Source organism: Balaenoptera physalus, assembly GCF_965194825.1.
Source record: "Balaenoptera physalus genome assembly, chromosome: 16".
Taxonomy (NCBI): domain Eukaryota; kingdom Metazoa; phylum Chordata; class Mammalia; order Artiodactyla; family Balaenopteridae; genus Balaenoptera; species Balaenoptera physalus.
This window is the reverse complement of record NC_138898.1, coordinates 52483301-52497403: the sequence shown is the minus strand read 5'-3', so window position 1 is coordinate 52497403 and position 14103 is coordinate 52483301. Positions and strand designations below refer to the sequence as shown.

Below are 14103 nucleotides of genomic sequence, written 5' to 3'. Positions count from 1 at the left end.
GGTGCTTCATGTACCCCCAAACCCCACCTTCCCTGAGCACACCGCTTCGTTGCCTAGGAGTCCCTGGTGCTGATCATCTGGCCCAGGGCTTCCTAAGCAGGTCAGTTTGCCCCCAGGGGACACTTTGCTGTGTGTGGGGAGACTTTTTGTTGTCACAGTGGTGGTGGTGGGGTTGCTTTCTACTGGCATCTGGTGGGTGGAGGCCAGAGATACTGCTCAACATCCTCCGATGCTCAGGGCAGACCCCGCAGCAGAGAATTACCAGCTCAAGAAGTCAACAGTACACAGGCTGAGAAACCTGGTCTAGACCTGTTTGATTCAAAAATGACAGCAGAAATTGTACCATGTGTTTATTTATTTTACATGTTTAAGGTAATACATTTACATGTTTCAAAGTTCAAAAAATACGAAAAGGTATATACTGTAAAGACTCTCCAGCCCCACCCCATCCACTCCCTCCCCTTCCCTACCCTCCAGCACCTACAGCTTCTTCAAGTCTCTCCAGCGCTCCTTCAGTACACACAGGAACACACAATGCATTCTCTCCCCAACTTCCAATTTTGAAAAATTTCAAACCTTTAGGGGAGTTGAAAGAATAGTACGAACAACACCCTTGTACCCTTCCCGTGAATTCAGTAGCTGTTAATGTTTTGACACATCTGCTCTCTCTGTATAGCTGTATTTTTTCCCCGCGTATTTGAGAGTTTGTCACAGACATCATATTTCATCCATAAATGCTTTGGCATCGATCTCCTAGGAGCATAACCACGTGTGCTGTCACACTCAGGAGGGTGAAGCCCATGAACTGGTTTCCACTGCTGTGCCATCGGTGTGACAGCTTCTCCTGCTGTCCCAGTAACGTCTGTGCTGATTTTGTCCGTACCCAGAAGCCAGCCAAGCACCACGCTTTGCGTTTGGCCGTCATTTCTCTTTGATCTTCTTTCATCAGAACTGGTCCCTGGTCTTGTCTTTTCTTTCTTCTCTCTCTTTTTTTTTTTTTTTTTGGTCTTTCATGACATCAACATTTTGAGGGGTCCAGGCTAGTTCCCTTGTAGAATGTCCCTCGGTTTAGATCTGTGTGTTTGTCTCCTCATGACTGCCTTTAGGTTAAATGTCTTGGCTGGGAGCTTCACACAGAGGGCGTCGTCTCTTTCCTATCTTCCTCGGTCCTTATCACATGAGGGCAGTGCCCAGTGCACCCTGTTCTGTTTCTGGCTTTTCACCTGACGCCGCGTCTTCCAGGTCTTTCCATGGTGGTGCACGGCGAACCTCCTTGCTCTCTTTTAACCTGCCCTTCATTACACCAACGTGTTATCATTTACTTCCCCAGCCTCTGTGGATAAATGGTCTCCAGTCCTTTGCTAGACAGTGACACAGTGGCTGGCCTCATGCTTTTGTCCTTTTGCACGTGTGAAAGTTTAGAGAAATTCCTGGAGGTGGGATCCAGGGCATGCGCTTGTGGTTTGGTGAGTGTCCCTACACCTCCCTCCATGGGGCTTGACCAGCTCCCACCAACCCACAAGCGTATCGTATCCAAGCTCAGAATTTTGCCTGGAAAAGTGCTATCTTGGTCGTGTTCTAGTTTGTGTTTCTCTTCCTCTTGAGAGTGAATATTACTTAGAAGAGCCATTTATACTTCCTTTCTGTTCATATCGCTCATCCACTGTTCTGTTTATCCTTTTGTCTGGATTTTTCTAGTCTATTCCCACCTAATGGCATTGCTCTGCCCCCAGATTCCTACTTCTTTGGTGATCTTTCCCACCTCCTTGCTCAGAAAATCCCCTAGAGGAATAAAAGAATTCAGGGTCATTGAATGCCATCATTCTCATCTTGCCTTTATTAAGAAGCAACTAACAGAGTAGATGACTCAGGCATGAAACAAAGCCCAGGTTGGCACTGACCAATTCTTGGAGTCAGGATTTAAGAACAAAAATACCTAGCACTTCTCTAAGAAAATCTACAACTGTGCTGGTCCTAATTTCATACTGGACTCAGGCAGGCAGAAAAGTAATAACAAATGAACAGACACGCTCAGAGCACTGACCTCTGAGACACCTGCTCGCAGGCTTGGCCCAGGGTCTTTTCCACTCTCCCACCAGAGACCCGGTTTGATTACCGTGAGACCGACCAAACCTGCTGAAGCAGGAAGACACATGTAATCTGCAGCCCTCAGAGTGTCCCGCGGTCTCCAGGGACAGGAGCAGAGCTGGCTTCCGACATCCGGAACCACAAGTGAGGTGTCTGCTGCCAGCGTCCACCTCTCAGGGCCCCTTCCTGCACAGCCGTCTCTCTCCTGTGCCATCCGTCCAGGAGGCTGCTGGAAACAAAGGAATCCACCCGCTCCAGTTTCACCCCAGAGATGACCTACCCTTCCTCCTCTGTCCCAAGTCCAGCTCGGGCCAGGTGCCGCCTGTGCAGCCACCCTTGGGCCTGGGGCAGTGGGGAGATCTCTGGCAGAGGACACCAGGCGGACACTTGGTCGGTGAAGAAGCGGGGAGGACAATGCATGTCCAGGGCTCATCTCCCTCGCACTCTCCTGCTGGACAAGAGCTGAGGGCGAGGAGCAAGTGCACCTACACATGGGAAAGGGCAAGTCGCTTCCTGATCTCTGAGATAAACCATTAGTGAGCCAGCTGTGTGAAGTGACAATGTGTCCCAACAGTCGTATCTGGAGCCCTAACTTCACACTAGTCCCTTAGTACGTTCACCTCCTGCTCTGCACGGGACTGGTTTCCCACCTGAGGGTGAGACGCTCTCACTTTTCCTTCAAGTCTTACTGGATAAAATTATTTGAATGAAGTGACCTGGAAGGAATGGCAGCGAGTAAAGAGACCACTCTGAACACAAAGGATCCCCCCCGTCAGGAGTAGTAAGAGGTGCAAAAACCATTTAGAATTTAGGGGCAATGAGCAGGAGGCCCCGAAGAGGCATCTGCTTTGCCATCTTCTACTTGGCGTCTGCGTGTCTACCTGGTTACAGGAGACCTGAGGTGACCTCCTGTGGCCTCCCCTCCTCGTGTGTGTGTGTGTGTGTGTGTGTGTGTGTGTGTGTGTGTGTGTCCTTGTGTCAGAACAGGGGTCTGCAGTCGTCTGACTGAGCAGAAACCACTGCTCCAGGAGCTCCAAACGTTTCCATCCTTCAACTTCTTCCCCAGCACAACAGTCGGGGGATCTGGACGGGCCGAGTGCTCGAGTTTGTGTTCAGGAGCCCAATGAGCTGTCAGCTGGAAGCTCGTGTATACTAATAAAACAGAGAGTCATTTACTGTGTTAAAAATTAAGTGCTGGACGGGAGTTCCCTGGCAGTCTGGTGGTTAGGACTCAGCATTTTCACTGCAGGGTCCTGTGTTCAATCCCTGTTTGGAGAGCTAAGGTCCCGCAAGTTGCGCAGCCGGGCCAAAAAGAAAAAAAAAGAAAAATTAAGTGCTGGACGATTGCACTTGCAGGGCAGAGCAGAAGGCCATCTCCACAGAGGCCGTGTGTGCCTAGAGCACACAGCAGGGCCCAACTGCTGGCTCCTCTAGGGAGGAGGCTAGGTGACGGGGAAGGAAGCCTTCCCATTTCTGCCCTTATGTGTGTGTTTCACTGTGCAAGCATTATTTTTTTTAATGTTATTTTAAGAGTAATTTGTAAACACAAAAAAACCAATAATGTTTTTATTCTTTTTTTTTTATAAATTTATTTATTTTATGTATTTATTTTTGGCTGTGTTGGGTCTTTGTTGCTGCACACGGGCTTTCTCTAGTTGCGGCGAGCGGGGACTACTCTTCGTTGCAGTGCGTGGGCTTCTCACTGCGGTGGCTTCTCTCGTTGTGGAGCACGGGCTCTAGGTGCGCGGGCTCAGAAGTTGTGGCACACAGGCTCAGTAGTTGTGGCGCACGCGCTTAGTTGCTCTGCGGCATGTGGGATCTTCCTAGACCAGGGATTGAACCCGTGTCCCCTGCATTGGCAGGCGGATTCTCAACCACTGCGCCACCAGGGAAGCCCCAGTGTTTTTATTCCTATCTTTATAAAGCTGGCAAAGTCAAGAAGAATGTGTATAATAATATATGATTCAAATTCTATATATACTCATGTTACATACTATTTCTGATCTTATATACTTTTCTTAGAGGTCCACTGTACAAGTTGCTTTTTAAGGCCCACATTTTTTTTTTTTTTTGGCCGTGCCACACAGCATGCAGGATCTTAGTTCCCTGACTAGGGATCGAACCCGTGTCCCCTGCAGTGGAAGCGTGGAGTCTTAACCACTGGGCTTCCAGGGACGTCCCAAGGCCCACATTATTTGAAAATCATATTCTTATATACAGTAAAGCAATGTTACCCAGCATTGGGGTAATGAAAGCGGCTTGAAAGAAGTGTGGGAAGATGACCTCACTGTCTGCTAAAACACCCACTGACCGTGAGCAGGAAACAGGCCTTGAGGACTGCTCGGGCAATGCAGCAAAGCGGCCTCAGGGTTCGAGGGAAACACTGCCATTTGGCAAAGCTTAGCTTGTCACAGCCAGAAGCCCTCCTGGAAAATTGCTCCCGGACCAAGTCGTCTCCCCGGCAACTTGAACTTTTCTAGCAGTTGTCTGAGCCATTAATTTGAGATTTTGATGACTTTGATGTTGAACATATCGTACACCTGGCACCCAGATCTTGGTTTCTGTTGGTTTCTTCCAATAAAAGGAACCAGGGCTCCTTGGAGAAATGGCTGATCCTCGGGCTGGGGCAGGACGGCAAGCCCGGAGGATCTGTAGGCCAGGACGTGAGGAGGTGCTCACAAACCCACAGTGACGGGTGCATCGAAGGGACAACAGAGCCGGAGGAAAGAGCTTCTGATGGCGGAGCTGGAACAATTTGAGTATCTAAACAAACAAGGGAATATTGGGTCATAACCCAGAGTAGAAAATAAATACCCATGTGTCCATCCATGCGTCCATATTGATGTAAATCTATGATTTAATAAATCAGTAAATGGTGGACAAGAGGCATATCTCTCCAGATGATCTAGGAGGTGAGACATAACTCCCCTTCCTCTGTGTGGGTTGCACACAGCGACTTCCTTCCAGGCAGGACAGGATGGAAGGAAGGAGGAACTCCCCAGTGAGGGAGGTCACAGACATGACCTCAGCAGACAGGTCACGCCGAGGGCAGGGAACCCTGATCCGACGTGTAGACAGCAGCACTTGACCTCTGGTCTTCCTCTCAAACCCACCACCCCGACAACAATGAGAAAAACAGACAAATCCCGCCGGAGGGACATTCTACAAAACCCCTGACTGGTCCTCCTCAACAGCGTCCAGGCGTCCAGAACAGGGGCATCTGAGCCACCGTCCCAGCCCAGGGGGGCCCAAGGAGACATGGCGACCAGATGTCTGTGGGGCCTGGACAGGGTCCCAGGGCAGGAAGAACTGAGGAGAGGTGAATGAAGTACCAACTTTAATTAGTATCATGCGCCACAGTAATGTAGGGTCAGTAATAGGAGAAGCTAGGTGTGAGGTATGGGACTTCTCTGAACTCTTTGCCACTTTTCCTTAAATCTGAATCTATTCCAAAATTAAAGATTTGTTTTAAAAACTGAACACGTGACACTTGTTATTTCCAGGGAGTGTAGATGGGAAGGGGCACAGAGAGGAGTTTCTGGTTCCTTCATTGAACACTAGAATCGTTTTGAGTTTTTCATGGTGCACATATAGTAGTAGTATAATTTTAAAAGAAAAAAAGGAGTAAGCCTATGCTCTGTTGCACAGTGTTACCCTCACCCTCCACCAGTCACTTGCTAAGAATGTGACCTTGGGTTTTCCAGCTTGGTGTCCTGCTCTTATGGAAGTTGGACCAAAGGGGTCGAGTACAAGGGGCACCGCTGCTGAAACACGAGTATGGAAAACACCTCACTCACTGCATCTTCCGGCTCCCCCCTCCCGGCGAGTAAGTAGAGCTCGGGTAGTGGCTGGCGGGGCCGGGGATTTGGCTCCTCCTGACACTGGAGGGGTCTCCTCTGTGGTTATACCACCTTCGTCCAGGGAGCAACGAGGAATCTCTGTCACATTTGCTCTTAGGGACCTCGTTCAGTTGGCGAAGGCAGCTGTGAGTGGTGATGAGAAAGCCCTGGACAAGTTTAACTGGAGGAAGAGTGGCTTTGGAAATTTCCTGAAAATGGGACCTCAAGAGGGACTCTCATTCTTTGTCACCTTGACCGATGGTAAGACGCTCAGGTTGGGGTCTGGGGACACTGCAGTGTTTCGGAGTGTCTGGGAGATTATAAGCGAATGGATGGCGTTTCTGCATAAAATTGCAGGCTGTGCGCCACTCCCAGATGGATGCCTTAGCTGGCTTGTGCAAGTGTTTATCCAGGATCCAAAGGGTGGCTTCACCTTGACCTGATAGAGACAAATTGAGCTTTATTTGCGTTTGAAGGTTTTTCAGGAGGAAGCTGTCCAGGATGTGCAGCCCCAGATGAATCGATGCCAGGGGCACCCGGCGTGGTCTCCAAGCCAGCAGCCGGGCTCAGCTCTGGGGTGGGTGTGACCGGGGCACGCTGGACCAGCAGCCCTGGCAGGGCCGGGCCGTCCGTGCTGATTTAACACGGCTTCCCCACCGTGTGCTAGGAGGCAGGCGGCGGCCAGTAGATGCAGTGTGAGGTTCAGAGAGATAGAGGGTCTCGTACACTCACAAGACGTTTGTGAGTGCCTTCCCCCATGGGAAAGGGGCCCTTCCTGGGGTGATGGGGTTTGAGGACTGTGAGGCCAGGCAGCTTAACCGTGACAGGTGACAGCTGGGAGGGGCTGGGGCATTTGTCAGTTTAAAAGTAGAGAGACTTGGCATTTCAGGAGGGGAGTTGGAGGGACCCAACGTGGGCACTGTTGGGGTGGCAGGGGCCCTGAGGGAGGAAGGAGACGGTGGCAACTGGAGGCCTGGCTCTGCAGGGGGTGTCAGCACTGCCCCTGCTCAGCAGCCGTGCAACTGGGGCAGATGATCCCGTGTCTTTGTGCCTTAGCTTCCGAACACGTACAGTGGGGATCGGGATAGTACCTGCCTCCAGAGCCTCTGCACACGGAGCCCGTACACATCTGTGCTCAGTAAATGCTAGTTACTGTTATGATTAGCCTCCAGACAACCTTGAACCTTTAAGCTTAATAAGAACTCAAGTTGTCCACTGGGAGTGAGATGGTAGGCGGCGTGGAGGGTGAGGAGGCTCCCGAGAGCAGCAGAATGAACCCAATCCCGAGAACTCACAGGAGGTGCTGCCACCGTGCTCAGAAGCTTGAAAGCAGAACCAAGAGACAGCTCGGGGGCAAGAGGAGGGTATCCAGGCTGGGAGGGGCCCTGGGGCCGAGGCGAGGGCCTGGGGAAGGCAAGAGGGTACAAGCCAGACGCCGGCCAGTGATACCCGGTACCTGGGATGGAGGGTGCAGGCCGAGGCTCCGGGGAGGGTCATAGTTAAGGCCCTGGCAGACGGGTGACGGACGTGTACCTAGGGGACTGAGATGACCAGAGCATGGAGGCTGTGCATCAGGAGGGTGGTCAGTGTGAGGTCTGGACAGTGGTGGAGGGAGGATGGCAGACACAGAGGTCCAGGCTGGACTGACCCAGAGATGGCAGACGCAGGGATCATGTGCCAGTGTTTTTAAAATGGCTTATTTGTAAATGGTTATGATGAAGATGTTTATGTTGAAAGTGTCCCTAAGTAGGTAGAATGGCTTCCAGGGAGTGTCCAGCCTCCATGGACACATCGCTTTCCCACAGGGACCGTGCACTACGTGGACGAGAAGGGCAGGACGGCCCGGGTGGCGTCCACGGACAGCTCCATTCAGACGCTGTTCTACCTGGAGAAGAGGGAGGTGCTGGTGGCAGTCACCGAGAGCCTGCTGCTGTGTCTGTTCACGGTGATGCCCGAGGGCGCGGCCGAGGAGGTGATGAAGGTGAGGAGGTGATGGGGGTGTGCCCCAGGGGGTCTCCAGCCTCTCTTGCCCACCTCACACACCCCTTCGTTTTGGTTGAGGAGTCTGTGTTTCAGGGCCACCACCAGAGCTTTAGCACCTTATTTATTGTGCACCATTGCGGTCACAGGTGGGGGAGACACCAGGCGACGGGGCCTCCCAGAGCCACAGGAGGTAGGGGGCTGTGGCGGGGACGCCTGGCTATGTGCAGACCTTGAGGGTTGTCACCAGTGTTCCCTCTGTGACACTACCGCTGGCCCACACATATGCATTGCTTTATCCGAGGGGTGTGTGACAATAACAACTCTGGACGCCCTGCCATCCGCATGGGTGCCTCGCCCCGGGCCAGGGCACTCACTCGTGGGAGGACGCCAGGAGGCCTGGAGCGTTGGGTGTTGGTCAGGCAGCGCGTGCAGGTCCCTGAGGACTGCATGCCGCTCTCCTGCCACTTTCTTGGTTTACACCCAAGGATTCTGTGGTTCTCAGAGGACTCCGAACCTTCCCTAAGATGCTCTGGTCGATGCAGAAAAGTCGGTGTTCAGGGGTCCTTTGTGCACCTCTGTCTACACAGCAGTTGAAATGTGGTCACTGAGTCCTGTGAACCTGGGTTCAAATCCCCCCTCAGCCCCTTGCTGGCAGGTTTTCTCTGCACACAGGCTGTGACAAGCTGCCTCACCCCACGCGGGGCACCCCTGTCATTAACTACGTAATGTGCAGTGGTCGCTGCTTTGGCCTAAAAGGCTGGGGCTGCCCTTCCAAGTGTCCACAGCCACCCTCACTTCCTCCGCTTGGTGAGTCTGCGGGGAGTCACTGCCAAACAGAGAGTCCAGCCGCTGAACAGGGACCTGGTCTCGACGAGGGCGACGTGCTCCTTTCAGGTTGTTGTTGTGCAGGTAAAGCTGAGTGGAAATACGGGTCACCGGGCAAACGTGGCCCTGATCAACGGCAGCCTTCTTGTGACCGCCACTGGGGAGGCGGTCCTCAGGTGAGATCCCGACTCTGCAGAGGGCACTGGGGTTGAAAATTCTGTCCCACACAGTCTCTTGAGTACACTTTGTATTGGAGTGTAACATGCATATAGAAAAATGCACAAATTATGATGAAGTGTTACTAATCGGGCACATCCATGTAACCAGCCCTGAGATGGAAGAACAGAACATATCAGAGACCCCAGGCGTTTCGCCCGCCCCCGCAGGGGTCACGCTGTCCTGACGTCTGCCTGCCTTTTTGATCCCCATGTAGATGGAATCCCGTGTCGTGTTCTCTTGGGTCCGGCTGCTTTAGCTCATGTGACATTCAGGGGTTCTCCCTGGTTGGGTGCCTGGAATTCCTTTGTTCTCATCGTGACCTGGTGTCACACAGGAACCCTCTTTTATTAACAACTGCTCCCTTTGTTATGAACAAGACGTAACATAGACAACATAACAACGACATGCTTTTCTTCTCAGAGTCCAAAGGGCCGTGTCTCTTTCCTGATTTTTAAAGTTTGCTCTGCGAGTTGAACAAGATCCTCACAGCTGAGGGAAGCCCACTAACACAGTCCCCCCGTGGGACTTTCCTCCTTGCCTTGTAGATTCTGGGATTTAGAACGAGGAGAGAATTACGTACTGAGTCCAGAGGAGAAGTTTGGTTTTGAAAAAGGAGAGAATATAAACTGTGTTTCTTACTGTAAAGTCAAAGGTGAGACTTCCCAGCGTCAGAGGGAGAGCCCACCTCAGGCTTTGCTCTGGGCTGCGCAGTGATGACGTGGAACTCAGGGCTGTTCTAAGAACCATACCTCAGTTACAACTATGTCAGTCACTCGAGTACAGTCAGCCAAGAGCAAATAAGAGGCAGGAAAGCTGTGTTGTCCCACGTAGCGGTCAAGGAGTTTGGTCAGGAATGTGACCAGCCTGGCTGCGTGAATTGGTATCTGTTCCTCCTGAAACCTCAAGAAAAAGTCAGTGTGAGAAGTATTAAATATATATGTGTACATGGATGTGCGTATGTGTACACACACACACACACAAATATGACAGAAAGAATAGGAGATGCACCAGAGCAGCACTTTCGTGCCCGCTGAGTGCTAAGTGCTGTCTGGCATTGGGAAAGCAGCCCTGAACACAGGCAGGCAGGCTCCTCTCTCATGGGAGAAACCAGAGAGCAAGCAGCATCACCCCCCCAATCCCCCGTCCACACATGTACACACTGTGTCACTGCGAGTAGTGAACTCCTGCTAAGGAAGACACGGCCAGGTAAGAGGCTGGGCAGTTCCTGGACGGAGGGCCGACGGGCTGGTATTTTAGAGAGGGTGGTCAGAGAAGGGAGCTTGCTGCTGTTTTTATTCCTTTTCAACTCAATGTGAACTTTCTTTTTACCTACAGGTCTTCTGGCAGCAGGTACCGATAAAGGGCGCATAGCCATGTGGAGAAAAGTGCCAGGCCCCCAGAGCAGCCAAGGGGTGGAGGGCAAAGACAGGTGGACCCTTCAGATGCCCACTGAGCTCGAAGGAAACATCATGCAGATAAAGGTACGCCTCGACAGGGCACTGGGTGCACTCATTTTCTGCAGAAGTGGAGGCAGTAATTGCTCTGAACCTATTTTTGTCAGTTATTCAAATTAAGATAAAAAATAACAACAGTAAAATATTTTTAAAGGCCTTTTGGGTTTCAGAACTACAGATAAGGGACTGTGGATCTGTAGTAATCTATATCTTTTTAAATCTGTCTACCCATCCATTTATCTCTATCATCTATTTATCTTATTTATTTATTTATTTGGCTGTGCCGCACGACTTGCGGAATCTTAGTTCCCCGACCAAGGATTGAACCTGCACCACAGCAGTGGAAGCGCCAAGTCCTAACCACTGGACCGCCAGGGAATTCCTGCCCCAGCTTCCTCTTAATGCTCCAAACCTCCACTGTTTTCTGGTCATCCTGAGGCTTGAACTTGCCCATATTCTGTTTCAAACAAAGTCATTCTGTTGGGGAGCTTGCTGTTCTCGTGGACTGCCTTTCCCCTCAGGAAAAGATTTCTGAATCACTGCTCCACAGCCTGGTAGTGGGGAGAGAAGCTGGCTTTCTGGGGTGACACCCTGCTTTGGGAGCTGGGAGCTGGGCACAGGAGCCTCTGGTCCCGGATGGCCTCTCCCAGAGAGGAGCAAGCTGGAGCGAGGGCCTGGGGGCCCAACGTGGTCTGGCTCCCGCTCCTAATGTAGAGCCTCCCTCCAACCCACCTGGACCTGGCCTCTGTGCCGGAGCTGGGGGAGTGAGAGATGCTGGCAGCCGCCCCTCCCAGGAAAATGCCGGAGGAGAGGGAGCCTCGGTTTCTTGGCCAAACCTGCCTGCCGAGCTCACCTGCCACAGACTCTGCCCTTCTTACCAGACTTAGTAGACTTTCTTCAATAAGTCTTTCTTCATTTACTCTGTGCCCAATTCCCAGAGAAGTACATGGTTGTGTTTTCATAATTTTCACCAGTTATGCCTGTTATGTCCTCGGGGCTCCTCACCTGCCTTTCGGGAACTTGCCTCTCAGATCTGCTCTGTGTGAATTTTTTGTTGTTGTTTTTTTTCTGTTTTAATTTTTGGCTGCACCAAGTGGCATGCAGGATCTTAGTTCCCCGATCAGGGATCGAACCCACGCCCCTTACAGTGGAAGTGCGACATCTTAACCACCGGACCGCCAGGGAAGTCCCTGAATTTTTTAAGATAAAGTGTACTTAATCTATACTAATCAGGAAATGAAAACTTACATGGTAAACAGTTTAGGGATACCTTAGAGCAATTTTGGGAATTACTTTTAGATCCTCATCTCAGGTCATAAATAAACATAGTTTCTGGATGAATTAACGAGTTAAATATTTTTAAAAGTTAGGTCAGGGACTTCCCTTGCGGTCCAGTGGTTAAGACTTCGCCTTCCAATGGAGGGGGTGTGGGTTCGATCCCTGGTCAGGGAGCTGAGATCCCACATGCCTTGCAGCCAAAAAACCAAAACATAAAACAGAAGCAATATTGTAACAAATTCAATAAAGACTTTAAAAATGGTCCATCTGTTAAAAACTGAAAATAAAATTTAAAAAATTAAAAGTTGGGTCAGAATAACTGGCTAAAAACACAGAATATAATCAGATCTGTAGAGAAAGTGTAACTTCCTTAGATTTTAAGTAATAAAAGCAGTTGCAAAAGCAGAGGGACAAGGTTGAGTCCATAAGAACATGTCACACCGGGCAATGTGAACAGGAAGGCTGGGATGAAAGGAAAACTGAGCTGGGTAAATATTCACTTTAAAGGGTTAATCTCTAAAACACCAAATTTTCCCAATTTTCAATGCATAATTTTTTTCTTCATTTGAATACCAATCCCAGTTGATGTGTACATTGAAAGTATTTTTGTTTTTTTGTGGGAGAAGAAAGGTGCTGTTTTAAACTGATGGCTCATCTTACCTTTAGTGATATCTTAGAATAAAGGACATGAAGAAAACTCACATTTATAAGAAAAATATTAAGAATGCCAATGGAGGAAATTCCCTGGTGGTCCAGTGGTTAGGAGTCAGTGCTTTCACTGTGGGAGCCCGGGTTCGATCCCTGGTCGGGGAACTAAGAGCCTGCATGCTGCACTGTGCGGCTGAAAAGAAAAGAATGTAAATGGATAAGTGATGAAGGAGAGTGCAGATAATTTACCTAAGGGTGGTTAATAGAATCCATGGAAAACGTGTAACCTCAGTGATAATGAAAGCAATGCCCATTTTAAATAATAGTAAGAGCCACACTAACTTTCTTGAAAAACGTAAAAGAAAAATTGACTCAATAGACCATGTTCCTCAAAGAGAAGCCTCAATCTTGTAATTATTTCTTTCCAAATAAATCTACAAATTACATGTTTATCCAGTGAAAATAAGGAGTTCCCCCCCCCCCGGGGGAATTCAACACAATAATTCTAAACTTATTTGGGAGAGCAAATGGCCAAGAAAAAAATTTAAAAAGAATCAGACCATTTCTGTATCCTATACCAGAATATATCTGAAAGGTACAGCAATTAACACAGCATGCTTACTCAGGAATGGATAAATATATCAGTGCAGTGAAGTTGGAAATCCAGAAACGGATTTGTATGGATTTGGAAGTTTAATATGAAATTATGAAAGTGGTACTTGACATCACTAGAGGAAGTCTGGATAGTTCACTACAGTGTGTAAATTTGCTTTCCATTTATAAAACATAGATGCCCCTAAGTTCATGTCAGTAAAGTAAACTCTAGAAGATGCTCAACCAGTCAGGATAGACATGAGCGAGAACAACCACACAAGTTTACCCGCTGGATCTACACTCTGAGTGTTGTTATTTTAAAGTTTTTCTACAAATTACACGTTTTATACTTATAAATTTTTAAAATCATGTTTTTAAACAAGAAGAAGAAATAGTGCTTGGAAATTGTTTATGAATCCTCGTACTTATAACGTTGCCCTGACTGCACCTCTCCTTTCTCTTCGCACCTTGGGTTCTGTCTCTCAACGTGGGAATGAAGTGGGGCTCCAGGAAGAGCCTCCTGGCAGTGAACAGCATCAGCTCCGTGCTCATCCTCCGCGAGCAGGCCATGTCGTCCCACTTCCACCAGCAGGTGGCCGCAGTGCAGGTCTCCCCGAGCCTAATCAGCGTGTCCTTCCTGTCCACGGGGGTGATGCACAGCCTGCGTACAGACATGTACATCAGCGGAGTGTTCGCCACCAAGGTCACTGCCAGGGTGACCATGGGCTTGGGCGGGATCGTCGATGTAGACAGAAGACCTGGTCGGTTGTTAGGGTCATTCAGGACAACGAGGCCCAGACGGCCGGTTGCTTTTTAATTTCCGTGGTTCTTTGTAGGATGCTGTTGCCGTCTGGAATGGAAAACAGGTGGTGATCTTTGAGCCTTCTGGAGCCACATTACGAAGTGCAGGTAGGAGTCTTTTCAGCCCCACGAAGGGGACTCACATCTAATGGGGGTGGGTGCTGGTGCCTGTGGGGTGGGCAAAGGGCAGGCCCAGGGCCATGGGGAGACCCTCATGTCAGTTCTCGTGCCTGGGCCTGCGTTTCCAGAGCCAGTGCTGCCACTCTAGCCCTGTGCGGCCAGGGCCTCCCCGGCCTCCCTATAGAAGCCAGTTGAGGTAGTTAAGTGCAGCCAGATCTGGGGCCAGCAGCCCTCCTGGGCTCCAGGACGATGAA

General features: G+C 50.0%; 1 protein-coding gene across 10 annotated transcripts in view; it reads left to right on the top strand.

Moving 5' to 3' along the window:
• Nucleotides 1-14103, top strand: part of IFT140 (intraflagellar transport 140) — a 71685-nt gene that overhangs the window by 8465 nt on the left and 49117 nt on the right. For all 10 annotated transcript variants that reach the window (XM_082431823.1, XM_082431817.1, XM_082431816.1 and 7 more), the window contains 8 exons: nucleotides 5793-5914; nucleotides 6046-6188; nucleotides 7733-7908; nucleotides 8820-8911; nucleotides 9500-9606; nucleotides 10290-10435; nucleotides 13428-13631; nucleotides 13765-13837. In XM_082431823.1, the coding sequence (XP_082287949.1) occupies nucleotides 5793-5914; nucleotides 6046-6188; nucleotides 7733-7908; nucleotides 8820-8911; nucleotides 9500-9606; nucleotides 10290-10435; nucleotides 13428-13631; nucleotides 13765-13837 (1063 nt within the window). The remainder of the gene's footprint in view (nucleotides 1-5792; nucleotides 5915-6045; nucleotides 6189-7732; nucleotides 7909-8819; nucleotides 8912-9499; nucleotides 9607-10289; nucleotides 10436-13427; nucleotides 13632-13764; nucleotides 13838-14103) is intronic.